This window comes from Xenopus tropicalis, chromosome 1 (assembly GCF_000004195.4).
Source record: "Xenopus tropicalis strain Nigerian chromosome 1, UCB_Xtro_10.0, whole genome shotgun sequence".
In the NCBI taxonomy this organism is placed as follows: Eukaryota; Metazoa; Chordata; class Amphibia; order Anura; family Pipidae; genus Xenopus; species Xenopus tropicalis.
The window spans coordinates 11403056-11415969 of NC_030677.2; the positions used below are offsets into that span (position 1 = coordinate 11403056).

General features: G+C 42.4%; 1 protein-coding gene across 4 annotated transcripts in view; it reads right to left on the bottom strand.

Moving 5' to 3' along the window:
- The window catches only part of ctnna2 (catenin alpha 2), a 1024232-nt gene that overhangs the window by 881195 nt on the left and 130123 nt on the right, over nucleotides 1-12914 (bottom strand). For all 4 annotated transcript variants that reach the window (XM_031895802.1, NM_001097305.1, XM_031895831.1 and 1 more), the window contains 1 exon segment: nucleotides 675-870. In XM_031895802.1, coding sequence (XP_031751662.1) covers nucleotides 675-870 — 196 coding nt within the window.

A 12914-nucleotide genomic window follows, 5' to 3' on the forward strand; every position in this document is an offset into this window, starting at 1 on the left:
TTGTTCGGCTGCCATAGATTTGAAGCAAATTTCTGCATTTCGCCATTGGCGAATTGTTTTGCAAAAGTTCAGAGAAAATTTGGTGCCAAAAAATTTGTTGTATGTCAAAAAAAGTCGCAGTCGCATCAAAAATGGGCACGTAAAAATGGACATGGGCGACAAAAAAAAATCGCGCAACAAAGGCGTTTCACAGATTTTGATGCTGTTTAGTGAATTTTTCGGCGAAGCTTAACGGGACAGATTCGCTCATCTTTGCTGTGAAAATTTGAACATTGACAATTTTATTTTTTTTTGCCAAAACTGACACAAAAAAAACGGTCATGCCAAAAAAAGTTGTGTGTGTCAAAAGAGTCACGTGGTAGCTGCGTTTCTGCATCATTTGAAATCCTGGCAGGGGAGGAGGGACTAAAACACTGATGTTACAGATTGTAACAACTTCTCCCCAGCTTACAGACAGCATGGAGGTACTACATAACCCACAATGCATTGCACTGGGATGTTCCTTTCTTTATTGGCATCACGTGTGCAGCAGGAAATTGTGGGTTTAAGTCACCAAGTATTATTATTCCATTAAACATCCCAAAAAGGCTGCATATTTTTGAATTGACATTGAAAATGATAGGCCTAACTTATTTAATGGGGGGGGGGGGAGAGATACATTTCAGGACCTTTACCTTGTTTCCGGACGTCTTCCACAGCAGAGATGAGCTCCTCCTTGAGATCCTGACTTTCCTTGGCGATCTGCTCGCCCTTCTCCAGGAAGTTCTGGGTGGCCTGTTCCACGGAAGCTGCCAGCACGTGGGCCTTCTTCGACCTCCCTTTCTTTTTACCAGAGGGGCCTTTGTTGCTGGTGTTGACGAGGGTAGTGACCTGGGAAATGACAGGACAGAGGGTGAGTAAAGCTGCCCCTGGAGGGGTAATTGCCCCCGGCAAGGATACGAGACCCTAACACAACACTGAGTTCCCCTAACCCGGATATTGTTATCGTGTAATTACCCCCAAGGAACCGGAAAATAATGTTATTTTTTTTGTAAAAAAAAATAATTCGGCAGATTGATCTGTTGAGTACCATTGAGCCCTATGGAGGCTTAGAATAGTAGAGGAATAGAATAGTCAGTGACAGCCTGTCCTTGGCACATTTTCAAGGGGAAGTTAATCCCCTCATTGTTTTCTGTTTCACTCAGTTTCAAGGGAAAGTTAATCCCGTCATTGTTTTCTGTTTCACCCAGTTTCAAGGGAAAGTTAACCCCGTCATTGTTTTCTGTTTCACTCAGTTTCAAGGGAAAGTTAATCCCCTCATTGTTTTCTGTTTCACCCAGTTTCAAGGGAAAGTTAATCCCGTCATTGTTTTCTGTTTCACCCAGTTTCAAGGGAAAGTTAATCCCGTCATTGTTTTCTGTTTCACTCAGTTTCAAGAGGAAATTAATCCACTCATTGTTTTCCGTTTCACCCAGTTTCAAGGGGAAATTAATCCCCTCGTTGTTTTCTGTTTCACCCAGTTTCAAGGGGAAATTAATCCCCTCAGTGTTTTCTGTTTCACCCAGTTTCAAGGGGAAATTAATCCCCTCAGTGTTTTCTGTTTCACCCAGTTTCAAGGGGAAATTAATCCCCTCATTGTTTTCTGTTTCACCCAGTTTCAAGGGGAAATTAATCCCCTCATTGTTTTCTGTTTCACCCAGTTTCAAGGGAAAGTTAATCCCGTCATTGTTTTCTGTTTCACCCAGTTTCAAGGGGAAATTAATCCCCTCGTTGTTTTCTGTTTCACCCAGTTTCAAGGGGAAATTAATCCCCTCATTGTTTTCTGTTTCACCCAGTTTCAAGGGGAAATTAATCCCCTCATTGTTTTCTGTTTCACCCAGTTTCAAGGGGAAATTAATCCCCTCAGTGTTTTCTGTTTCACCCAGTTTCAAGGGGAAATTAATCCCCTCATTGTTTTCTGTTTCACCCGGTTTCAAGGGGAAATTAATCCCCTAATTATTTTCTGTTTCACCCAGTTTCAAGGGAAAGTTAATCCCATCATTGTTTTCTGTTTCACCCAGTTTCAAGGGGAAATTAATCCACTCATTGTTTTCTGTTTCACCCAGTTTCAAGGGGAAATTAATCCCCTCGTTGTTTTCTGTTTCACCCAGTTTCAAGGGGAAATCAATCCCCTCATTGTTTTCTGTTTCACCCAGTTTCAAGGGGAAATTAATCCCCTCGTTGTTTTCTGTTTCATCCAGTTTCAAGGGGAAATTAATCCCCTCGTTGTTTTCTGTTTCACCCAGTTTCAAGGGGAAATTAATCCCCTCATTGTTTTCTGTTTCACCCAGTTTCAAGGGAAAGTTAATCCCGTCATTGTTTTCTGTTTCACCCAGTTTCAAGGGGAAATTAATCCACTCATTGTTTTCTGTTTCACCCAGTTTCAAGGGAAAGTTAATCCCGTCATTGTTTTCTGTTTCACCCAGTTTCAAGGGGAAATTAATCCCCTCATTGTTTTCTGTTTCACCCAGTTTCAAGGGGAAATTAATCCCCTCTTTGTTTTCTGTTTCATCCAGTTTCAAGGGGAAATTAATCCCCTCGTTGTTTTCTGTTTCACCCAGTTTCAAGGGGAAATTAATCCCCTCATTGTTTTCTGTTTCACCCAGTTTCAAGGGGAAATTAATCCCCTCATTGTTTTCTGTTTCACCCAGTTTCAAGGGGAAATTAATCCCCTCAGTGTTTTCTGTTTCACCCAGTTTCAAGGGGAAATTAATCCCCTCATTGTTTTCTGTTTCACCCGGTTTCAAGGGGAAATTAATCCCCTAATTATTTTCTGTTTCACCCAGTTTCAAGGGAAAGTTAATCCCGTCATTGTTTTCTGTTTCACCCAGTTTCAAGGGGAAATTAATCCACTCATTGTTTTCTGTTTCACCCAGTTTCAAGGGGAAATTAATCCCCTCGTTGTTTTCTGTTTCACCCAGTTTCAAGGGGAAATCAATCCCCTCATTGTTTTCTGTTTCACCCAGTTTCAAGGGGAAATTAATCCCCTCGTTGTTTTCTGTTTCATCCAGTTTCAAGGGGAAATTAATCCCCTCGTTGTTTTCTGTTTCACCCAGTTTCAAGGGGAAATTAATCCCCTCATTGTTTTCTGTTTCACCCAGTTTCAAGGGGAAATTAATCCCCTCATTGTTTTCTGTTTCACCCAGTTTCAAGGGGAAATTAATCCCCTCAGTGTTTTCTGTTTCACCCAGTTTCAAGGGGAAATTAATCCCCTAATTGTTTTCTGTTTCACCCAGTTTCAAGGGAAAGTTAATCCCGTCATTGTTTTCTGTTTCACCCAGTTTCAAGGGGAAATTAATCCACTCATTGTTTTCTGTTTCACCCAGTTTCAAGGGAAAGTTAATCCCCTCATTGTTTTCTGTTTCACCCAGTTTCAAGGGGAAATTAATCCCCTCATTGTTTTCTGTTTCACCCAGTTTCAAGGGGAAATTAATCCCCTCGTTGTTTTCAGTTTCATCCAGTTTCAAGGGGAAATTAATCCCCTCGTTGTTTTCTGTTTCATCCAGTTTCAAGGGGAAATTAACCCCCTCGTTGTTTTCTGTTTCATCCAGTTTCAAGGGTAAATTAATCCCCTCATTGTTTTCTGTTTCACCCAGTTTTAAGGGGAAATTAATCCCCTCGTTGTTTTCTGTTTCATCCAGTTTCAAGGGGAAATTAATCCCCTCGTTGTTTTATGTTTCACCCAGTTTCAAGGGGAAATTAATCCCCTCATTGTTTTCTGTTTCACCCAGTTTCAAGGAGAAGTTAATCCCATCATTGTTTTCTATTTCACCCAATTTCAAGTGAAACTTAAACACATTGTTTTGCAAGAATGCGCACCAATGCTTCTAAAATGGCCGCTTGAGCAATTCCTGTTTGGGAAAAATAAAAAGAGGATTTGTGGAAACCAACATTAGTTTGAATTCAAATTTTTCGAATTTTAACAATACTTTCAGCTCGAAAAATTCGAGATTTTTGAATGTAAAGCATTATCGTGATATTTTATAAATACAGCATTGATGGAGTTTAATACAAATTCATACCATGTCGGGTTTATATGACTTTCAAGGTCAGACAAAAACAAATTGTAGTAAATCAGCCGCTATGGGACTTAAATTAAAAGGACCCGTTTCACTTTTATGGCAACAGCCAATTAAATTGTACTTTTTTTGAGAGAGAGATTATTTAAATAATCGGACCTTTATTTCATAACTTTGTTATTGATTATTTTTATAATCAATAAGTCAGGTGACTTTTGGTCACATAATCACAGAAGTTGATATTTTCCTGCCACGCACATGGTTCTCTTTTGCCCCTTCGGTACCTAGTTTGCCTATACAAATTGGGATTCAGTTCAGGATTCGGCCGGAAAATTTCACAAAAGGAGTCAGGGTTTGGCGGGATCCCAGAGTTGTGGCTTCGGTGCATATTTAGACGCGCATTTATCACACAGTGAGATATAATTTTCACCCATTGATAAATAGGCTCCTAATAAAACCCCTAGGAACCAATCTGCCCTACAGAGTGCAGGATCATGGGAAATATCAATACACTGAATTACATATTTCCAAGCCTTTGTGTATTTACTCAGGCAGTTGCTCCGTGTAAATGCCAGCGCTCAGGTTTAACCATTCCTTCTCCTAATGGATCAGCCAACTGCAGGGAACAGCCAATGGCCTGAGAGGAGGAAGAGCTGACATTTTAGTCTAATGCCGACTTCTCCCAGTTATAATGCCATCCTTCCACTCCGGTGCCCTGCCTTATTGCCTCGCTGATTAGACTAATACTATTCATCTCTGCGCCATGCAGCCTACTTACTGAGAGCCGCCAAGAAACGGCGCCATAAAGCGAGAGCCGAGGAGAAGCTGCCACTGGGGGAATTGTATCTGCCAGCAGCGAAAATACCTACATTCTGCTAAATATTCAGCTTCACCTTTACAGAAACCTCATCTCAGGCATTTGGAAATGCCATTGTGCCACATAATTGGATTCATTAAGGAACAGAGAAATCTATAAGTGCAAATAAGGGAATTAAAGGGAAGCCATCTCTCATAGACTCCATTTTAATCAAATAATTCAAATTTTTTAAAATGATTTACTTTTTCTCTGTAATAATAAAACAGTACCTGTACTTGATCCCAACTAAGATATAATTACCCCTTATTGGGGGCAGAACAGCCCTATTGGGTTTATTTCATGGTTAAATGATTCCCTTTTCTCTGTAATAATAAAACAGTACCTGTACTTGATCCCAACTAAGATATAATTACCCCTTATTGGGGCAGAACAGCCCTATTGGGTTTATTTCATGGTTAAATGATTCCCTTTTCTCTGTAATAATAAAACAGTACCTGTACTTGATCCCAACTAAGATATAATTACCCCTTATTGGGGCAGAACAGCCCTATTGGGTTTATTTAAAGTTAATAAGTTAAGGCATGGAGAAGTAAATTACTTCCCAGAGGCTATTATCCCCCCACTGCTACTATAGGCACCATCTCTCCCTACTATACCTGCTATCCCACAGCCCCAGTCCCTTCCCAGAGGCTATTATCCCCCCACTGCTACTATAGGCACCATCTCTCCCTACTATACCTGCTATCCCACAGCCCCAGTCCCTTCCCAGAGGCTATTATCCCACTGCTACTATAGGCACCATCTCTCCCTACTATACCTGCTATCCCACAGCCCCAGTCCCTTCCCAGAGGCTATTATCCCCCCACTGCTACTATAGGCACCATCTCTCCCTACTATACCTGCTATCCCACAGCCCCAGTCCCTTCCCAGAGGCTATTATCCCACTGCTACTATAGGCACCATCTCTCCCTACTATACCTGCTATCCCACAGCCCCAGTCCCTTCCCAGAGGCTATTATCCCCCCACTGCTACTATAGGCACCATCTCTCCCTACTATACCTGCTATCCCACAGCCCCAGTCCCTTCCCAGAGGCTATTATCCCCCCCACTGCTACTATAGGCACCGTCTCTCCCTACTATACCTGCTATCCCACAGCCCCAGTCCCTTCCCAGAGGCTATTATCCCCCCACTGCTACTATAGGCACCATCTCCCCCTACTATACCTGCTATCCCACAGCCCCAGTCCCTTCCCAGAGGCTATTATCCCCCCACTGCTACTATAGGCACCATCTCTCCCTACTATACCTGCTATCCCACAGCCCCAGTCCCTTCCCAGAGGCTATTATCCCCCCACTGCTACTATAGGCACCATCTCTCCCTACTATACCTGCTATCCCACAGCCCCAGTCCCTTCCCAGAGGCTATTATCCCACTGCTACTATAGGCACCATCTCTCCCTACTATACCTGCTATCCCACAGCCCCAGTCCCTTCCCAGAGGCTATTATCCCCCCACTGCTACTATAGGCACCATCTCTCCCTACTATACCTGCTATCCCACAGCCCCAGTCCCTTCCCAGAGGCTATTATCCCCCCACTGCTACTATAGGCACCATCTCTCCCTACTATACCTGCTATCCCACAGCCCCAGTCCCTTCCCAGAGGCTATTATCCCCCCACTGCTACTATAGGCACCATCTCTCCCTACTATACCTGCTATCCCACAGTCCTTTCCCAGTATATACACTGTAGCTAGAGCCAATCACTCTCTTGATGTCCTTTTAAACGATGAGCCCCTTTGAGCTAGACTAATTGAATGACCAGCAGTTGACTTGTTGTTGTTGGGACGAGCATTCCAAAGCTGCAATAAAATAATTGAAAAAAGAAATTAAAACCAGCCTGGTGCCCACGCCACACTTGTTCTGACCTCTAGTCTTATAAGCAGCTGAAATCAATCCTGTGCCGCCATCGGATCCATAGCAGTGAGCGACACAGCTTGCGCTCGGATAATAATGAAGCTCGTGGCTCAATCAGACTGAATGGTCATTGGCCTGAATTACAATTACCATCAGTCAAGTTGGAACGGTCTTTGCTTGGCAGGTCCATTTGTTGTCATGGGGATATGATTTGGGCAGTAATGGAATCAGATCTGAGGATTTCATGATACATTTCTAGGATTCTCAGAGAAACGAGAGCGAGTAACGTCTTCTACTCCACTGTGCCTCGGGGACATCATGAAGGAATCCACTATATTCTCCCAATAAATTCATCTTCTTGCGGGAATATTGTTTTGAATATTGTCTATACAGCTTATAAGAAGGTACAGGTTGCTTTGTATTACTGTATATATATATATATATGAGAAAGGCTGGGGATCCAGCCGAAACGTTAGTCTGTCTGAATAAATTTTCTTTATTTTTTCACTAAGACCTGTGAGTGCGGCATTTCTTCTCTTCTCTGTATATACTTACCTATATACTGCACCCAGGCACTATTGACTCTGATATTACGTGAGTGCCGGCTTTTTTCTACATATATATATATATATATATATATATATATATATATATATATATACAGGTATTGGATCCCTTATTCGGAAACCCCTTATCTAGAAAGTTCCGAATTATGGAAAGGCCATCTCCCATAGACTCCATTATAAGAAAATAATTCCAATTTTTAAAAATGATTTCCCTTTTCTCTGTAATAATAAAACAGTACCTGTACTTGATCCCAACTAAGATATAATTACCCCTTATTGGGGGCAGAACAGCCCTATTGGGTTTATTTAATGGTTAAATGATTCCCTTTTCTCTGTAATAATAAAACAGTACCTGTACTTGATCCCAACTAAGATATAATTACCCCTTATTGGGGCAGAACAGCCCTATTGGGTTTATTTCATGGTTAAATGATTCCCTTTTCTCTGTAATAATAAAACAGTACCTGTACTTGATCCCAACTAAGATATAATTACCCCTTATTGGGGGCAGAACAGCCCTATTGGGTTTATTTAATGGTTAAATGATTCCCTTTTCTCTGTAATAATAAAACAGTACCTGTACTTGATCCCAACTAAGATATAATTACCCCTTATTGGGGCAGAACAGCCCTATTGGGTTTATTTCATGGTTAAATGATTCCCTTTTCTCTGTAATAATAAAACAGTACCTGTACTTGATCCCAACTAAGATATAATTACCCCTTATTGGGGGCAGAACAGCCCTATTGGGTTTATTTAATGGTTAAATGATTCCCTTTTCTCTGTAATAATAAAACAGTACCTGTACTTGATCCCAACTAAGATATAATTACCCCTTATTGGGGGCAGAACAGCCCTATTGGGTTTATTTAATGGTTAAATGATTCCCTTTTCTCTGTAATAATAAAACAGTACCTGTACTTGATCCCAACTAAGATATAATTACCCCTTATTGGAGGCGAAACAATCCTAATGGGTTTATTCAATATTTAAATGATTTTTAGCAGACTTAAGTTATGGAGATCCAAATTATGGAAAGATCCCTTATCTAGAAAACCCCAGGTCCCAAGCATTCTGGATAACAGGTCCCATACCTGTATATAATCACCAAACCACATGATATAGTAAAGGCGGCAAAGCTGACAATACTGAGTACAACCCACCTTTTTTGCCCAAAATTGGCACGTTTAGCCCTAGAGAGATTGAACAGACCGTAGGGTAGGGGCCCGCCGAGCCAACTTAACATCCACGGGGGGGCCACATTCAAAGGTTGATGGGATTTTTTTCTCCCAGCCAATCGATGAGCCACTTTTTTTCGCCGGTGAATTTCCACATTTCACCATCGCAATTTAAATTATTTGCCTTTATCTGCTACATCTTTGCAGCTTTCCACTGACCCCGGCAACCAAAAAATAAAAATCTATTGCCCTGTGAACTTTTTAATTTTGTTGTTATTGTTTCATTGTATTCCTTATCTTTTTATCCAGCCCCTCTACTATTCATATTCCTGTCTCTCATAATAAAAGCACTGCTTTGTTGCTTAGGTAAACAGGACCCTAGCAACCAGAAAGCTGCTGAAATTCCAAACTGGAGAGTTTCTGAACATAAAGCGAAATAACTGATAAACCACAAAAGATAAAAAATGGAAACCAATTGCAAACTGTCTGTAAAGATGCCACACAGGCCGGGATGGGCAGGGAGTATGGCCCAAACTGTCTGACCTGCCCCAACGAATCCGGATATTTATGGACGTCTCTGCCAGCAAGTAGCAAATACGACTCCTAACAATGCCAGACTTATCAGATTAGCTCTCACATATATACATATTATGCCCGTCCGTTCTTCATTCCCTGCAAGCTGATAAGATTGTATTACTGGAACATTTCCAGCTTCCATTTATATGTGCCTTTGTGGGCTCTGCTGGTTTTGTTAGAATTCTCCCCAGAATTGCCTGAAGTGCGTTTGTTTCTGGTGCCCGAGGCAATCGGATAAAAATAACCCACCTACAGCTACACAGTGCCCTGCGCTTCCAATGTAATGTCCTCATATGGAGCAACAAGGAACTTCCAGCTTCATTGGTTGTACAAGGATTCAAATGCAGGGAAGGGAGAGCAGGGCAGGCAGTAACCCTTCCAACACTTTCCCGTGTCTCTGCCCCTATATATTAGGTACCTACCTAGTGCTACCAACCCCTATTTCTGTAGGGAAATGAGAGCAGGGCAGGCAGTAACCCTTCCAACACTTTCCCCTGTCTCTGCCCCTATATATTAGGTACCTACCTAGTGCTACCAACCCCTATTTCTGTAGGGAAATGAGAGCAGGGCAGGCAGTAACCCTTCCAACACTTTCCCCTGTCTCTGTCCCTATATATTAGGTACCTACCTAGTGCTACCAACCCCTATTTCTGTAGGGAAATGAGAGCAGGGCAGGCAGTAACCCTTCCAACACTTTCCCCTGTCTCTGCCCCTATATATTAGGTACCTACCTAGTGCTACCAACCCCTATTTCTGTAGGGAAATGAGAGCAGGGCAGGCAGTAACCCTTCCAACACTTTCCCCTGTCTCTGTCCCTATATATTAGGTACCTACCTAGTGCTACCAACCCCTATTTCTGTAGGGAAATGAGAGCAGGGCAGGCAGTAACCCTTCCAACACTTTCCCCTGTCTCTGCCCCTATATATTAGGTACCTACCTAGTGCTACCAACCCCTATTTCTGTAGGGAAATGAGAGCAGGGCAGGCAGTAACCCTTCCAACACTTTCCCCTGTCTCTGCCCCTATATATTAGGTACCTATCTAGTGCTACCAACCCCTAATCTGGGGAGACCCCTAATCTGGGGAACAAAACCAGCAGAGCCCACAAAGGCATATATAAATGGAAGCTGGGAATATTCCAGTAGAATGTACCTAGGGTGCAAATTGAATTGTGTTGCAAACTGTGCATAAAGAGAAGTCATGTTCCCCATAAAACTCATGGGCGGTTTCTTTCTTTACTTTTTACATATTGCAGAAAGCCACATGATATTGACAGAAATATCCTTTCTTACTGTTTAAGATGAGACAAATGAGAATAAAGGAATCCATAGAATCTGAGCAATGCAGACTCGCCATCCGGAAGGCCTGGCTGGGAGGTATTGACTGATGCAGTCTAAGCTGTTGTTTAAGTGCTCTGCAATGAGAGTCCATTCTCAGCCTGTAATCATAGGCAACACTATAGGCTTGCCCAATTCAAAAAGTGCTACACAATACTATAACCTTACAGGTAAAAACATTACAGTTTTGCATTACCTCCATTGGACAACTGGGTTTTATCTTTAATCATTTTAGATAATTAGTCTAGCATCTAGACTGCCTTTTGACAGATTTTGTGGAGGCACAACCATAACTACTGGTTTGTGTAAGTTTAGGCCACCTCCTCAACTGCCTGACCACACCCAGCCACCATTAGACACATCCCCAATCCAACTGAAATGTCTCTGAGGTCCACGATTCAAAGGTGGCTCAACTAGAATGACTACTGGAGGTTATGCTTACAGAATAGACTAACCTCACACTTTGACAAACAGTGTTCTGTAGTATCATTTCCAAAGTAGGTGACCTCCTTTCAGAATCACCCTCAACCTACCCCAAAGCCCAGCATTGCTGGAGGAATCTGACATTCTAACCATATCATTTTCAAAGTAGGTGGCCTCCTTCAGAATCATAGTAACATAGTAACATAGTAAGTTGGGTTGAAAAAAGACATACGTCCATCAAGTTCAACCATAATGCCTATATATAACCTGCCTAACTACTAGTTGATCCAGAGGAAGGCAAAAAACCCCATCTGAATCAATCTCAGCCCACCCCAAAGCCCAGCATTGCTGGAGGAATCTGACATTCTAACCATATCATTTTCAAAGTAGGTGACCTCCTTTCAGAATCACCCTCAACCTACCCCAAAGCCCAGCATTGCTGGAGGAATCCGACATTCTAACCATATCATTTTCAAAGTAGGTGGCCTCCTTCAGAATCAATCTCAGCCTTCCCCAAAGCCCAGCATTGCTGGAGGAATCTGACATTCTAACCATATCATTTTCAAAGTAGGTGGCCTCCTTCAGAATCAATCTCAGCCTACCCCAAAGCCCAGCATTGCTGGAGGAATCCGACATTCTAACCATATCATTTTCAAAGTAGGTGGCCTCCTTCAGAATCAATCTCAGCCTACCCCAAAGCCCAGCATTGCTGGAGGAATCCGACATTCTAACCATATCATTTTCAAAGTAGGTGGCCTCCTTCAGAATAACCCTCAATCTACCCCAAAGCCCAGCATTGCTGTAGGGATCTGACATTCTAACCATATTGTTTCCAAAGTAGGTGACCTCCCTTCAGAATCAACATTGACCTGCCCCAAAGCCCAGCATTGCCTGAGGGATCCAACACTTTAACAATATAATATCCAAAGTAGGTAACCTCCTTTCAAAATCAGCCTCGACCTACCCCAAAGTCCAGCATTGCTCGAGGGATCCAACACTCTAACGATATCACTCAAAAACAATATCCAACACTCTAACCATGTCACTTAAAAAGCAGGCAACCTCTTTTCAAAATCAACTTCACCCCAGGGGTCCCCAACCTTTCTTACTCTTGAGCCACAGTCAAATGTAAATAGACTTGGAGAGCAACACAAGCACCATAAAAGTTAATGGAGGAGCCAAATAAGGGCTGTGATTGGCTATTAGGGGCCTCTATGCACCCTATCAGCTTACAGGGGCTTTATTTGATAGGAAATCTTGTTTTTATTCAACCAAAACTTGCCCCCAAGTCAGGAATTCAAAAATAACTCCCTGGTTTGGGGGCACTGAGAGCAACATCCAAGGGGTTGGGGAGCAACATGTTGCCCCTGAGCCACTGGTTGGGGATCACTGCCCTACACTAAAGCCCAGCATTACCAAAGGGATTCAACACACCGACCAGTAATAATTCGGCAGCTTGTTCCTGGCATTCGTTCTGGTCTTGGGCAGCACAATCATTACATAGAGTTTGACTTGCCAGTTTATTTACCAATCAAACACTATGCCCTAAAACTGTTTATTTAAGAAGATCTCCTGATGGGCCTCAGCTAAGGAACATTGCAGTTGACCATTTTTTCCCCACTGTAGGCCTTCATAAGTGTGAGAATGGCCCCTGCACTTCAGGTTGCAGATCTTTCCGCCCCACTTATTTTTTTTTTAGTCCTTTTGAAGAACATACTTCCATGCATCCCATAGAAAGCACCTTTGATTACCAAAAAAAAGTAATTACAATTTGCAGCCTTCCCAAAGGCCCAAGCTGGGAGATAAGCGAAGCCGTAGGTTAAGCCCTGACGGCCTTGTGAGACTTTCCGTGGGTTTTCTGCATTATCCGGAGAGAACTCCCTATCTATTTTCCGAGCGACTGAACACGCTGCCCCCACTTTGCATTCTCTTTACAGAGTTGCAGCTCGGGCTGCATTTAGATTCTATGCCGTCAATAGATTAAAGCTGCCATTTAACAAGAACAGATATTAGAAGGTTATCACTAAGACATTTCTAAGAAGGGAGTAGGTACATTGGGTTTTC